The 16,384-nt window shown below is 39.8% G+C and overlaps 1 protein-coding gene across 11 annotated transcripts in view; it reads left to right on the forward strand.

Annotated features, from left to right (window-relative positions):
• ABI1 (abl interactor 1) overlaps window positions 1–16,384 on the forward strand; it is a 76,439-nt gene that overhangs the window by 47,705 nt on the left and 12,350 nt on the right. For 7 of the 11 annotated variants that reach the window (XM_058801073.1, XM_058801001.1, XM_058801027.1 and 4 more), the window contains exons 3-6: window positions 952–1,128; window positions 10,820–10,834; window positions 11,555–11,655; window positions 14,804–14,944. In XM_058801073.1, coding sequence (XP_058657056.1) covers window positions 952–1,128; window positions 10,820–10,834; window positions 11,555–11,655; window positions 14,804–14,944 — 434 coding nt within the window. The remainder of the gene's footprint in view (window positions 1–951; window positions 1,129–10,819; window positions 10,835–11,554; window positions 11,656–14,803; window positions 14,945–16,384) is intronic. The other 4 variants (XM_058800984.1, XM_058801011.1, XM_058801036.1 and 1 more) reach the window with 1 other exon arrangement.

The following is a 16,384-nucleotide window of genomic DNA, read 5'->3' on the forward strand; positions in this document are numbered from 1 at the left end:
TTCACCTTTTTTTTTCTGTGATAGCCTTTCTAGGAAGAATTGATGCTTATAGACTAAGATTGGTTTTCCTCTGTGGATAAAGTGGTGGCTTGAGAGGTTTTGCTCAAAGGGGCATTTTGTTGTCAGAGACCATCTCCTTCAATGAGATCCTGAGGTTCTAGTAGGTACTTAAACCAGTACATTCAATCCCTGAATCTCGAAATAGGCTTCCTAGAAATGGGATTTCTGTGACATCCAATGCTTGATTTGCCCTTGTTCTTCAGCTAGGGCTTAAGCTGTGATTATATTCCATGTAGAAGAATGTGTCTGTTATGTGAAGCTTAGTCTGATTTTTCAGACTGCTGGACTGATCTTTGTCTCCTTTTTTTTCTGAATAAAATGCAGTGTACTTTATATTCCTTTACTTGCATCTTTAAAGCTTTATTTTATTCTTTCAGTAAAACTGCTATGAGCAGTATGACTGAAACTAGCCCCAGTGCTGAAATTGGTCCCTACTAGTGCAGACTCTCACTCTGATATGCACTGATGGCTTTGCTGAAAGAAATTACCACACAGACTTCCCAAGCTGAGTCCCCTCCGGGGCTCTGAGCAAATTGCTTAGCTTGTCTGTCCTGGTTTCCCAGCTGTGGAGATGGAGTAATTTATTTCTACTGTCAGCCATAAGAACACTGAGGGTTAATCTGTCAGGACTGTATCTGCATAGTGTCTTTAGGGTGTCAAAGGAATAACATATAATTGTAATTTTATTATTAATATTGATTATTTCATTAAGGTGTAATTTTCTTACAAGGTTTGTGTAGATTAAACTCATTTCATCAATAAACTGGCATCCTTCCAGCAGCATTAACATTCAGACTCTTTGTCTAACAGTGAAACCTAAACATGTAGCTAGCTCTGTAAAGAAAACAGCAAATGCCTAAAGAAACCCATACTTTCTTGTTTTTAATCTAGACTGTGGACATCCATAAAGAAAAGGTGGCTCGCAGAGAGATAGGCATTTTGACGACCAATAAGAACACATCAAGAACTCACAAAATTATAGCACCAGCGAACATGGAACGTCCTGTAAGGTATATTCGAAAACCTATAGACTACACGGTGCTGGATGATGTTGGCCATGGCGTGAAGGTAAGAACTCCTGGACACTTGAGGACCAAAAATAAAACAGACCAGGAGGCAGAGTCGGGGCAGAATGTTACTGGTACTAAATGTGTAGCTCCTTTATGGTAGGAAGGGTTATGGGTGTGATGTGCTCCCACATACAAACGTTTCAATAACATAATGGATTGGTTTACAGTGAGGGTTTTTTGAGCAATGTTTTCCTTACCCTTGTGACTGTTAGTGACAGTCACAGTGTCAGGAAATAATAGCTCATCATCTTAGGCTAATGACTTGTCAAAAAAGCCATGACTGACTTTTAAAATTATCACTACTTCCTCCTCTGCCTTAAGTTATCACTGCCACTCAGTTTTTCTCAATAACTAAAGAAATAAAGGAAGTCATCTCTTATGGGGAAGTTGGCTGGTGGGGTTGGGGTTTTTTGGTAGGTGAACAGAAGAAAAAGGGGCAGCTAGTTTGCTTTTAGATCTCAGTGGCTTTTGATGTCTTACTCCCATTGGACAGCCTAACTTTCCTTTTCTCTAAATAAAAACCTTAGTAAGATAATGTCTACCTCTCTTGAAATGGTTGTAGATGGAATGAATTAATATAACACCATTTGCTCCTGGTTATCTTTTTGTAAAAAATACTTTTGTATCCCTCTAGACCATGTGTTCAAGGTATATTCAGTTTGCAACAATCTTCTCTTGGATGGCATTTATTCAAAACCTGTGTATCCTCTAAAGGATAGCACATCCCTTGATGTGCTCTGGTCAGTGAGTTGTGCAGCTGTATCAGCCCATCAAGTACCCTTTGAATTACTGAGCTTGAGGAAAGGATCTTTGGAATGACTTGGCACAGCAGAGACCAGGGAACCTCCTGCTTCATCATAGCCCTCCAAATGTCCACAGGAGTCTAATTCCAACACAAGTTAGAAAGCAGTTCTATACCACGACAGCTGTAGACTATGAATTAATGTAGTGACTTCAGGCTACCTGATTTTTTTTAGTTTATAGGTGAACCTGTATTAAACCTGTAACCCAGGATTGTTTTTCAGTAATAAATTAAGCCAGTCTTGATGAATAAGTGTTGTGTAGAAGCCTGACACAGATGTATTCTGAATTGCTATAAAATAGAAACACTGGAGTCAGAGAAACTGATGATTTTTCAGTACAGGCTGCATTTGAGGAGAATGTTCTACGAATAGAGAGTACAGAAATCCAATGTCAGGTTATTGGTTTCTGCATTTAAGTGCTCCAGGGATCAAGTGCTGTAGAAGACTTTAAAAGTCAAATAATTACTGTTAGTCTCTGAAATCGATCCTTTGCTGAACTACTTGTGTTATGCAGACTCAAAACAGGTTGTTTGATCCATGAAGGCTGAGGTTATTAAGGGTTAGCTGTTGCATCTTCCAATATCAGTATTTGCTTTTGGGAGTACTACTGCCTTTATTCATGTAACCCTCTTTTTTTAGTGGGTGCTGTTTACTCATTTCTAGGTAGTTCTTATGGAATGGTTTTGGTAAAGGGTTTTTTTGAAGATTAGTTGTTTATTCTATACTGAAAGCTTGGTCTTTTCAGAGGTAAAAAAGCCTCTAGTAATAACCAAAAGGCCAACTCAATTACAAGACAGCTGCAAATTGTATCTTGATATTGTTTATTTGAGTGACTTGCCTAAGTCTGTTTTACACCTGTCAAAGGTATGAAACAGATGGTATCTTCTGTGTAAAGTTGTTATACAAATGAAATAAACTGCCAGCCAGACCTCAGGTATGTAGTTCAAGGTGGCTGCCATGTGTTAGAGGCACTGTGAAAAAGAGTGTCCTATCTTAATGACACAATTAAATGTTTTAGCTGTCCTATTACTTGGGTTCCAAGAGTGTGACACACATCAAGGTTCTGACGGAAGTAGCTTACTTAGTCACCTAGATGTAGGCACTGATGTTACCAGAAAATCAAACCAAAACAACTTCAGGAGCTGGATCAAGTCCTGTTGGAAGTCAGCACAAAGGAAGATGATGCTGAGAATCTGAGTTGCCTCTTGAATCTACAGTTAGGGGAGAACATTCAATAAACTGAATTACAAACTTGTCTCGTCTGGAGTAGTCTTAAAAGATGCTTCAGTCTCTGTTAAGTCTTATTTTCTTGGGGAAAGATTTCACCCCAAGTTGGACAGCAACATGTCCAATAAGGCCTTAGAAAGCATGTTTTTCTAGAGAAAAAGAAGTTTGAGATCTGCTTAGAACAGTTATCAGTTTGACTAACTTGCAGATCCTTGAATGTTTTCTGTTTTACCAGCTGTCAGTAAGATACAGTGCATATATTGGCATTTAGGTATTAAATAAAAATTATACAACACTTTGAAATCTGTAGATGACAATTTATTGCTGTTAGTGGGACTCTGTTCTGGTGTAGGATTTGATAAAGAAAGGAAAAATACAAGGAGGAGAAAACAAGGATATTGGATTCAACTGGATTATACCCTGTCTCTGCTTCTATGTATTTAAATATTGATCCTAGGAAAAATGTTGTTTAAATTTGTAGTATATTTTATAGGGTGATCCTGAATTGTTTCATATCAAAAGTGCAGATAAAAATAATGTCTCACAGAGTTAAATAATGAAATTAGGGAGGTGTGTAATCCTCAGGGTAGATGCTGTCTTCACCATATGTCTTCCGTCTGAGCAAATGCAAAACCACCTTGTGTGTATACTCACAGTTCATTTTCTTTGTTTGTCTCTGCTTGTCGTGGCTGTGTAGAAGGGATGCAAAAGCAGATGCATGTGCTTGGGGCATGGAGAAGGGCTCTGCATGCCCCCTGTGTCTCCCATGCATACAGCAATTTCTGTGGGGGCAGCTGAGGGTGGAGGTGGCAGTGGTGGGGAAGCAGCTGCTCTCCACAGCAGTTTCCTCACTGATGGGAGATACTTCTTGGAAGGCACTGCTGTCTCCTCCAGCACGATCTGGCTTGAAAAGCTTTTGTGGAGCATCCTAGGATCACAGGTGCTTTCTCCTTCAGCCTGAAACCTCCATGGCAGCCCCAAAGTGCCCCAGCTGTTGCACTCCCTGCCCTTCCCTTTGCAGTGACAGATACAGACAATGTCTCCAAAAGTTGCTTTTTTTTAAAATACATGCCTATGAAGCTGAGGCTGACATCAGTCCAAATCAGGAGGGCTTTTTAAGTTGGTTTGCTAGGAATAAGGCTTTCCTTTGCAATACAAATATATGTTGATGGCTCCAAGAATCACACAGGGAGACGTTTTTGCTGGTCTTTTAAATGGTTGCTCAGCTGTCACCCTCAGGCATAGGAGAATGTAGCTAAAGTAATTCTTTGTAAACAAGAGTAAGTGTTGTTATCTACCTTCCTGTGTAGAGCTTGGTTCAAAATTATTAGGCAGAGGCTACTTTAACATTTCCTTCCTCCTCTTCTCTTTTTTTTCCTTGTGCAAGGAAAGAAAAAAAATACTGTGCCAGCAAATAAATAGGTCAAACACAATTACTCATACAGAAAATCCTTAGTTGAAGAGCAGGGAGAAGGAGGAAGCTTTGGAAGCTGCCTTAAAAACCTTAAATTTCCACTTAAAAACCAAACTCAAATTGGCCTTTGAATTTATAATAATCTTCTTTTTGAATAGAAGGCAGGTGGAATTGCAGCAATTTGTAAAATGGCAGCTAAGTAGGAAATTGAAGTGATGATGCCTTGTGGTTAAAGGCAGATAAAATGTTGAGTGCATGCCTAATTGAAATGCCCAATAGCTGTAATCGGATCAAGTTTATTTTATGGAACTAATAGTTCCTCAAAACCAAACTTCAATTGTATATGAAGATTGATCCCTTTTCAGTTTTATTTGTAAGGAAAAAATTGTAATTTTGTCACCATAAAGAAATTTTCATTTGGCACATGACAGCTGTAAGAAGCTTTTGTGCCCAGAAAGTTAAACAGGAGTTAAGCATTCAGAAATCTTTCTCAAGCAAATGGAAGTTGGAAGGACTCCCTTAAAGTAGGGATTGGGTCAGAACTTGACAAACACTAAGCTTAGAGAAGGGAGTCTTGTCTTACCCTTCTCAGCTTCTCCTACTTGTCTGCAGTCCATGCTTATATCTGTCTCAGTGCAAAACGAAAATGCAGATGAGATACTGATGGGAGAGTGAAAGGCTACCTAATCAAGCTTACTTACCCTTTAGGATAAGACTTTTTATGTGTAGCTGCTGGAATATTAAATTTTAAATAATTCACTCTAATAAAACCCAAGTGAGATAGAGATTCTGAGCTGGAGCTGCTGCTGCCTTTGTCCCTTCCCAGCCTCTGTCAGTCTGTCAGACATTCACGCTTCAAAGGATGTCATGTTGCCAATTTCATTAATGTCACATCATCCCTCTGGGGTCAGGCCAAACAGTAAATATTGCTGTAGGGTAAAGAATGCTTCTCTGGGGGAAAAAGGAACTTCCTGTTGCCAACTCTAATGACTCTGTTGTGAGTGTTAACACTGTGTGCTTTCCATAGGGCACTTGCTACTGCAAAGTCAGAAGTGTGCCCAGTGTCATCTGACATAATGTAGGTTTCAAGCCTTTCAGCTTGCAAAAGAAACTCAACACTTAGAGGTCTCTTTATTTTCTAATTTTTTTATGCTAGTCTTAGTTTATTGTAGTTAGATTCAATGTCACCAAATCAACTGAAAAATCTTGAACAATTTAAAAGCAGGAATCTCGGTGTCTTTCTCTGAACAAGACTCGTGAGTGCTGAGAGGACAATGTTAAATTTGTCTATCATCCACAACAGGTTTTTGTATGCTAATTCTTCTTAACTGAAAAGTTAAACAAAAAAAAAAAAAAAGAAGAAAAAAAAAAGAAAGAAAGGAGAGAAGCAATACTGACAAAATACATCTGGTTGCTGTTAACAGAAGACTGATGACTAGGGTTGCAAATATTAGCAGGAGAGGTTAAATTTCCCTGAAGAGAGACTTACCTACATATGTTCAATTTTTAAAGAAATACTAATTTGAAACCTGCCATTTCTGAAAATAGTCTGCTTTACTATAGACTATAAGGAAATATAGACATTCTGATAAGAAAATTGAGACACAGGCATAATTTCTTTAAAACTGCACAAAACTAGTGTGGCAGAAGTGTTTTACCCTGAGTGTCTGACATCCATATACAATCTGTCTGCTGAACATCTTTGATTACATATTCTACCAAACTCTGTATCTTGATTTCTGTAAGGAAACCATGTTCTAAGCTTGGTGCTTTATTTCCTCAGGCAATCCCTACCTTCACATACAAGCACCTTTCCAGCTTCTGTTTTTCTTGCTCTGTGTCACCATGTCATATTTCAGAACTGCCTCACCAATGAGAGAAGAGGCAATCGTGTGCAAAATTGACTTGCTGCACACACATAATAGCATTTCCAAAGGTCTTTTGGCCAGCTACCTTTCTATAGGGGCATTCTTCCATGACTCATAAAGGAAGTACCTTTTTAAGTAAAAGGGAAGTTGACTAAAGAGTCAAGAGTGACCAAGTGGGGTGTTTTTCTGTTGTGGCTGACAACTGTGATTACTGGTCAAAGATGACCTGTCTTAGGCTGAATATTGCTTTTACAGACCCCATATATAAAAGTTTCAAGTTTGCCAGATACTTACTATTAATGGAGATCAGAGTGGCACACTTTAAACCCTTGTTTCCATCGAAGAGCATTTACATTGGGTGGTCTTTAATGATCTCTTTCAGTCATCCTAGATATGGCAGGATATTGAGTGCAATTGGCTCTTTAAATTCAGGAGTCAGAGAAATAATGAGTGAATACAGCAGGGGAAGTACAACCTGCATAGAGATTTGAAGTTTCTGCACTCTGAAATTGGAGAGTTCATAGCTGAAATGTGCAGGAGAAACTTGCTAAATATCAGCATGATAAGGATTTTGCTTCTGTGTGCAGGTGGTCTTTTGTGTCCTTACAGACAAATTTGCTCACATAAGTGAGTTACTTGCAATCATCCCCACCCCTAGTTTTCCAAGCACAGTTTATAGCTCAAATGATAGATTTATAGTTCCCTGAATTATGACTAATGTTCCCCCATGACTTGTTACTTGGCATGAAAACTATTTAAAACCATTAAATGGCTGCCTTCTGAGGCCAGCCAGTGGAGTCCCTTGATGTCTTGACATCCTCTGACTACCAGTGGGTACTTTGGATTTCCTCACACTCTTTTCGTGCCAATCTTGGTCTTGTCCCTTTGACCTCAGGTGCAGCAATCTGCAGTACTGCTGCCTTTAGCAGCAGGTGTTTTTGTACTCTTCAAACTACCAGAACTGAGTATGCTGGAACTGCCAAAAGAGTTGCCTTAAGCAAATAATTCTCTTGGTACTAACAGTCATTACTTGCCCTTGCAAACCCACAGCTGAAGTTCTAAAGTCCAGGTGCTTTGAATTCCTGGCATGAGTTACAGGAGCAGCCTCAATTTTGGCTTTGATAGATGCCTTGCATGGCTATTGCAAACACCTGTTCTGCCTGTTGCTGTAATTGCTTTGCTCCTTTCCAGCCCATTGCTGGCTCTCAGTCCTAGGCCAGCCTGCTCTCCCATGCTGTTCAAGCCCTATGGATGTGTCACTGCCCTAGCTGTAACATTTTGGAAATGAGCAGCATTGACTCTTATTTCTCAAACCTGAGGTTGTGGTTTCTTTCTCCTAGTTTTGTGACAGCCCTTAAAGCTTTATCCAGGACAGCCACATGCTTGTTGGGTTTTCCCTGGAAAGGCAAGATTTTTCTGCTTGCTTCCTTAAAACATCATCTGCTATATCACTGCAAGAAACCCCAACCAATACTGCTGCCTATCCTGTTTCCTTTCTGGGAACATCCTGGTCTGTCTAGTTCTCACCCTCAGCATCACAAGCATCCCCAGCAAGCCTACAGACTGTTTTTGTTCTGGTGTGTGTCATCCAGGATGCTGGTATTGGGTTGAGAACTGTCTCCTGTGTGTGCAGTAATACAAGTAGCAGGAGGAGAAGGGGAATCATGCTCCTCACAGCTTCTGCTGGAGTTCTCAGTAATGCTCTTCATTTGACTAAGCTTATTCCATTTTACACCTCCTGTCTCTTATTTTATACCCTCTCAGAACAATCTCTTCCCTCTTCAAGCTGTGAACTGTGTGCCTGCTGCCACTTCTCCTCCTCCTGCCCTGCATGTCCCTCCCTCCTGGCTTTGACCTTCCTGGTACTGATCAGGCACTTGGTGGTGGTCATGTTCTCCCAGCAGGCTGGCTGCCCTAGAGGCGTTTGTAGAGAGATGCTTGCATACACATTAAGCACCTACCTGCCACTCTTGTAGGTTTTCTGCTGCCTTTTTTCACCTTCTTCTTCAAATCACACTGAGTCTAGACCCTGCTGCATAAACTGTTCTCAATTCCAGGCAGGTTTTTTAATTGCTTGGAAAGCATCACATTTGGTTTTCAGACCAAGAAATGCAGCAATGTTGACCTAATAAGCTCAGCCAATAAGTAAAAAAAAAGTATCTTCCTAATTAATTAGCTTGTTAACCATGATTAAATAGCCATATCGTTCATATTGCTTTGGTTCATTTGCCTTCCCCCCCTTACTTAGGTCCTTTGGATCAGGAGTTGCTTTCCCATGTGAATCCCTGTTCCTTTTGTGTTCTGGCCTTCTGTTTTCCTGCCTGTATGACTCTTGTTTATATTGACAACAACAGAGAGGACATCTACAGACCCTTTTACATATAGAAAGCAGTATGACAACAGTTTCTAATTCTTCTGAATAATCATGTGTGTATTTGTCTGTATAGTGTTTAACTGGTAGCAAAAGAGATGAAGCTCACCTGCTGTAGTCCTAGACAGGAATAAAGGTCAAGAGCTGTTGGACTTCAGATAAATGTTTGGTGTACTTAGCAGTCGAAAGGTTTGAAATAAGAGGAAGATTAAGTGAATTATTGCTACATGTTGATATTCATAGTGTCACTGCAGTGGAGACAGAATTTAACAGGGGTTAGGAGGGGGATGGAAGGTACTCACCATAAATGCTGAGTGACACTGCACAAGGGAAGGGAAGGAAGGAAGCTTTTTGCTTTTTTTTTTAGGCAGGCAAATTTAGTAATAGTGGCTGGATAAGAAACCATGCCACCCTTCCTTTTAAGCCTTCAAAAGATTTCAAGCTATGTCTGCTGGGGAAGGACAGGACCAAGAGTTTCATTTTTTTGGCCTCCTTTAACAAATTCCTTGTATTATGCCATTGCTGTTGGCAGCTGGTGAAGTAAGGAGAAGGGTCACATATTCCTGTGAGACGAGAAAGCAAATTTCATTACTAAGGGCCTGTTTTAAAAATACACTACTTGGGAGAGTACTCTGGCATCTTGGGAACTGAATCTGCATGTTTATCCATGAAATGAGTATGTGGAGACAGAGGTGGTTTAAATGCCTGTGAACTCTGCTGGTGAACTTCTGCCCAGGCTGGGAGTAAATGGGCTGACCTTCAAATTTACTTACCAGAGCTAGACTTTTAAATCTGAATTTTGGAACAGGATTTATGTTCCTATTCTTGTAATATGAATAATGTAAGGGCAGTGGCTTTCAACCTCATTTGATTGGTAAACCAAACTTTTTCAGCTGTAAGCAAGCTGTTTTTCATTGGTTTTGCAGACCCTGTCAGAAGTCTCAAATTCACGTTTGCTGTATTGCATATTTTCACTGCTTTTATAAACTGAGTTAATGGATACCTTTAAACTAGTCTGTGTTTCCTGGAGGAGGAGGAGAAGATGCAGACTCACAGTTTGAAATGCTCTGCCTGTGAAGGCTTGTTCTGGAAGTAACAATTTAATTCTAAATAACCTCAAAAAAAATTTGGATAATTTTGGTTTGGGTATTTGCATTTACCTTTTTTTTTTATTGGTGAAAATAACTCTTTCAAAAATATGAGTGCCTATCCCCCTGACCCATGCTCCCATGACACCCTTGCTCCCCCCAAAAATGAGAGAACTTGGCTTGAGCTTATTTGAAATGCTACATTTTCCTCATGAGGCCAAGTTTTGATTTTTTTTTCCCTCTGCAATCATGAAGGCTGTTAAAATTATACAGTGGAATCATATAATGACTTGATTCTAAGAGCTAAAATTTCAGAATAACAATCATTATATCCCTGCCAAAACAGTTTTGAGCAGCCAGCATTGTGCTGGCTTGAATCAGATTTCAATCAATAAACCAGAGGTGAAAGGCACTGCTGCTCATCCTGTTTAAAAATTCCCTTTTCTTTATTTACCATTCAGTGCAGCAGCTAGGATTTCTTGAAAACATACGGAGGTTAAGTGTAAAAGCAACAGGCCTGTCAGTTCTTTGCATATTGCTGAAACTGTGGTTTTGTGAACGAATTCTTAAGTGCATATTGCCATTGAAGTAGCACTGATGTGGTTTTGGGCTTGAATGGTCAGCAGAGGGCTTTTCAACCCTTTACTGCCCATGAGGAACCTGGCAGACATATCTGGCAAAGCTTAGCTGAACTTAATTCAGACACGAGTGCTTTTCCTGTGGTCACTTTGTCAGACACCGAATTTTCAATAACTGACACAGCAGAATCTCTCTTGGTGTACTGGGATGAGCTAATTATCAGTAGACACAAATGATTTCTTTAAAATGTAATTATCTTTAGTTTAACCTGTCATATCAGTTGTGATGGATCTGCCATTAATTTCTACCTTTTTCCCCCCTTTTTTTGCCAACGTTAAGTGGCTAAAAGCCAAGGTAAGAAGTGTTATTTCTCCTTTGACCCACAGTGCCTCATGTGACTGATAGTAGAGGCTGCAGAGCCATTAAAACTGAAAACTAGCGCTCTCTTACACTCTCTTCTGCTTTCCATAGGATATTTAGATTAAACATGCTATACTTTTATTTTCATTTACAGCATTTAGCGTGTCAATATATCTGTGATACATTGACATCTGCATTTATACATAGATACATTAATTTCTCTAACACGTTTAGTGCTTTGCTCTGAATTCAGTAGATGCCTTGATTCCCTTCACTTACATTTTTTGCAGGAGACTTCCCAGACAACCTGAATGACTCTGCTAGTCATATAGCAGGGGCAGATTGAGAAATTCTGGGCCGTGCTGGCTGTATTTTACAGTCAGTGTTAAAGTTTGATTTAAATTATTAACATCCGAATGACAATGAATACAAATGTGGCTTCCCTTTAAGGAAAAAAATGATAGAAGACATTTGTGCATGAACTTGTCAATTGTCTACCTTTCTGATGTCTGTTGTTAATTAATAGTGAAAATAACATTAACTTGTGTTTAGACTCTTTGTATTTACTGGTGTCTGTCTCGTGCGTAGCTGAAAACTTTTGTTTGACAGCTGTCTGGGAATTCTCACTTCATATTCTTACACTTGAAAAAAAAAAGCTGTCAGTAATAGAGCTGCTCTGTTATAAAAATAAAATCATGTTTTCCCTTATTTCAGCATGGAAATAACCAGCCTGCAAGAACTGGCACCTTGTCAAGAACAAATCCGCCTACACAAAAACCACCAAGTCCTCCCATGTCAGGCCGGGGAACTCTGGGGTAAGAATGGACTGGCTGGTCCCTCCTGTGTAATAGAAATTTTTAATTGTGCCAGTGTTGGTGCTTCTTAAATTCATGGATAGATGGAAATTCTGGTTGCCTTTAGCAAAAAAAAAAAAAAAAAAAAAAAAAATCACAATATCCCTTTCTGTATGAACTCCTTCAGCTGCATTGACTCTTCAGGATGACTGCAAGAATTTTTTTTCACAGGGAAGGATTTAATATTGATATGGATAAATGAGGAGGCTATTGTTATTCCTGAATTTTGGGAAGAAATCCTTATTGACAGAAACAAATCTTAAAGTTTTAGCTTTAGTGAGGGAAGGACTTTAAGAGTAAAGTTCTTGTCTACTAATTTCTTAATATTAGAAGAGCTATGAAGTGGCTGTTTGTGCTGTAGTTGTTGCGTTATCTAAGCAAAATTTATGGCATTGTGATCACAGTGGCAACATCGATTCTTGCTGGCTTGTGCATTTTCATTTTTATACTTAAATGAGGAAGGATTTTGCTATTCCCAAGTCCCACTATGAGCAGAGTTCCCTGCATCTATTTTGCTGCTGTGGAGCTGTGGGGAGTGAAATCTGCTTATCTTGGTGTGCCAGCAAGTAGTTGTTCCTGGAGACCAAAACTTTAATACTTGAGAAGCTCAGTACACGTGCCATTTGGTTTTGTCCAACTGTGCAACATCTTCCAAAAGGCATCCTAAATGACCTTCTACTTGTTTGTCACACTCAGCTTTCTCCTTATACTGTGGGGGACTGAGGCACTGTACAGCTGGCATGGTTGTGGTGGCGTCAGGTATGTTGTCTCTGAGAGGCAGGAAGCTGGAAAAATGAGGAGTACTGAGATAGAGCAGGGTGGAGATCAGGAGCAATGGTCAAGGAAAATTAGAAGCAGCAACTCCTTTTGTTGAGGACTGAGTGATTTTTAATCCTTGTTTGGTGCTTTGGTGGTAGCATTTGCTGCATACTCCACAGAGAAATTAACCTAGAGGTTTCCTCAGCATGTTTTCTGAAAATTCCCATTGCTCAAGGGCATGAAATCAGTATTCCAATTGTGTCTCTTATCCCAGCTGAGAGAGTTGTTTATCGGTTCTGGGAACCTGGGTAGCACTTTCATGTCCTCTTGGATGCTTGCTAGTGAAACAGAAGCGTTGATGTACTGGTGAGCTGCCTCTCTCACTACTCCCCCCTGAACAAGCCAGAGCTGTTTGGTTGCCCTGGCTGGTGCCTGATAAGGATTAATCAGCTGAATGTCATTTCCAGATGAGCTTGACAAGTGGCAGCAGTTGGCTGAGGGGGAGGAATAATGTGGGTTTGTAAGAGAGATTTCTATCTGCCCTTCTTGTTCAGGAAGTACAGTTCTTGTCTTGAGCAGCTGTGTTCTGCCAAAGCATGAAATATCACAGGCATGACTTATCCTAATTTATGCAGGAAAAAATCACTAGAAACCACAAGGATGCTACTCTGCTCCCTTTGATCCAGAAAAGAGAGATAAGTATGTAAAACCAGAATGAGCTTAGTGTGCAACATTGGTCTTTAAGTAGGTGCTGCCTGTTGTGCAGCTTGTCCCTCCAGGGCAGGACTATCTAAAGTGAGTCCTGCATGGAAATGTGAAAAAGTGAAAAGCAAAAGGGGATGAAGTAAGCAGGGGTCTCTTCAGAGGACCAGAGAGAGATTGTGGAAATCATTGGGTGCTCTGTTTTGAAGTACTGTGGAAGAATAAGTGAATTGCTGGAACTGGATGTAGTGGGAGTAGTTGAAGTCATTCCTTGAGGGTCCTGGAGCAAAGCAAGGCTCTGGGCTCCCTGTAGCTCTCCCTGGTGGCAAGGGCTCCCAGCATGGCCCTGAAACATTGGAGGACACTGAGGTGGGGAGCTCTGAACAGTCTTCCATCTGTAACAGTTCTTTGTCTTCCATCTATAACAATTTATTATTAAAACCTCTTAAAGAAAAAAGTGGAAATACTGTAACTGTTTCCAGATACTGTGGTGTTTGTAAATGAAATTGTCTATATGAAGAACTCTAGATGATTTTAATATGCAGGGTGTCACCACCTATAGATCTGCCAAAAGAGATCAGTTGTTGAAAAAAGATGAAATTTTGTATTCTGGTTGTAAGCAGTAGACATCTAAAGACTAGCAAATAAAAATGATAAGCAGGGAAGACTTACTGAAATAACCTTGAAAAGTAAGTTTAGTACTGTTGCTTTTCACACTGTAGAGAGAAAGTCAGTAAGTTTCTTAAAATACCAGGAAACTGTATAACTTAGCAACTCTGTTATAACCAGTAATTGAACAAATTATTAAATGCCAGCAGTTCAGTATTTTTGGTTTTGCTTAGCTCTGATGCATTGCCAAATTCTGTGTTTTGCAATGGATCTGTCAGTTACTCCTGAGAACTGAAGACCTCTGCGATTCAGTGCAATAAATGCGCTGTTCTTATGGCAGTAATGGCTCTGGTAAATACATCTCAAAAGATCTATGTTATATTTCTGACTTGATGCAGCCTGCTCAGTTGGAGTTCTCTGGGCTTCGCTTTCTTGGGCCACAAAATGGAGACAATGAAGCTCATCTATGAGGCACTTCCAGATCTGCTTATGTGAGATGAGGTTGCTTGATTACTGTGTGAAGCAGTGCTCCTAGGAGAAGTACTGGTGATTGCAAATGTCACTTGTTCTGTGAATCTTGATTCAGCCTTGCTGATGTCTTAATGAGATGAATACCTTTAGCCAAGAGTACTTTTGGAAAGGATTCTGATGGCAAGGGAAAGGAAGGAGGGAAGAGGAGATTAGTACAACAGAAATTTGTCATGTGCTGACAGTTTACCCAGAGTGTTATGCAGATGTAGCTATTGTGTGTTAGGTTGCTCAAATAATGTATTTCAGGTAGATAGTTTAATTTTGGCTTTTTTGACCAGTCTGTGTGCTGTAGGCCAGCTTGTATGGATCTGTGTAAGAGTACTTTGGGCTGTTGAGTGTGACCTGTCTACCCTGCCCGTTGGAATTTTACTATGTCGCAGTGAGGGTCACTGCCATGATCTTTAACAAAAGATTTAGAAAACAAATGGATTTACATCTTCACTTATTTATCCTTTTAATCTTCTGTTTCTTTATCTTTCCGTCTTCAAACCTTTTTTTCCTTGACCAGACGCAATACTCCTTACAAAACCCTGGAGCCAGTCAAGCCGCCCACAGTCCCGAACGATTACATGACCAGCCCTGCCAGGCTGGGCAGTCAGCACAGTCCAGGCAGGACAGCTTCCTTGAACCAGAGACCACGAACACACAGGTAGGCTGTTTGCCACACTAACTCTCTCCTGCCTGGCAAGGCAATGCTTACTAAGTCACAGAAAAGCCTTGAAGCTTTGTGCCTCTTGGCCTTTTGTTGAAAGGCGAAAAGGTGAGTTATTCTACCACTGCATCAGCAAAAGCTTTACTGCATTGCTGACTTCCTAACATGAAGTGCCTTCATATTCAATATTCTGAGTGTAGCTTTTTAAAACTTGTTATTTTCTTCTTGAATTGCAAGGCTAAATGTTTCTCTGTGGCTCTTGAGTGAGTTCATTTTTTTTCAATTTGATTTTTATCACAGGCTTCAGACTGCAGGGGAAAAAACAGATCAAAGAATTCAGTGTAGTTAAAAGGTTAGCTTGTATTTTAGAGAGCTTCTTTCTTAATATTTTTCTTATCTTAAAAACTCCCAGTAGGCAGTTAAACATGGTAGGTCACTAACAGGGACTGAGAGAGTATTTTAGACACAGTTGGTGATATGAAATACTGTCAGACTTAAATAACTTCTAAATGTCGCTGCATGAGGATCTTGTTAGTCTGTTTAGCTGGCTACTGTGATGCTCCTCACTCCCATCTCACAAGATCTTCTTTTATGTAGGCTGCAGTTAGAAATTCAGCTGCAACCATGGTGACAGGATCAAGGTCTTCAGCAGACAGAACACTAATTTTGAAGGAATTATCTTGGCTTCCATTTCAGATCACAGATTTTCTTTCTTTGTAATGTTATTTTCTAAAGAGTGATATTTGAATGGTTTGCACTTGACTCTTGACTGATTTATAGCTATCCAGGAGTGGTAAATAAACTAGAACTTCACTGAGTACTCTTAATTAATATGGATGAACTAAAATGAAGTTTTGGCTTCAAAACATCTTATGTGCTTAGTTACCTCTACATTATCCATTTAATGCATATAAATTCAAGAGTTAAACTAAGGAGTGCTCTTAGATACAAATAAGGATAGATTCTGCCTGAATTTTGATTCTTTTTCATTTCCTTCTAAGAAAATAAATGTTACAGCCTCCAAAGGCACATCTAGAAATGTTATCCAATAGTTTACTATGTTTTGCATTGCTGGCCTCTGATTTGCATGTCATATAACATTAGTTAGACAAATTTTGATCTGGCTGTACTGTTAGCTTTCAGACCATCTTAGAAACAAACTTATACATAAGCATGGGTAGTGGGGAGTGTTAGATACATAGAAAATTAAGCAACCATGTCCCACACCCCTCCCCAGGTGGCTTATCATATCCATTCTCAATTGAAAACTTAGTAATCTAAACTTCTGCTCTGAGTAGAGGAGATGTTCCTTCAGCTGACAACATAATTAATCTTAAATAATTATTTAGAGTTTAGCCATGAGGTCATCCAGCCCCAGCATACTACTTTCAATTATTACAAGGCCCCTGAACTACTCCTGCAGTTGTTACTCCATTG

Source organism: Ammospiza caudacuta, chromosome 1 (assembly GCF_027887145.1).
Source record: "Ammospiza caudacuta isolate bAmmCau1 chromosome 1, bAmmCau1.pri, whole genome shotgun sequence".
NCBI classification, from domain to species: Eukaryota; Metazoa; Chordata; class Aves; order Passeriformes; family Passerellidae; genus Ammospiza; species Ammospiza caudacuta.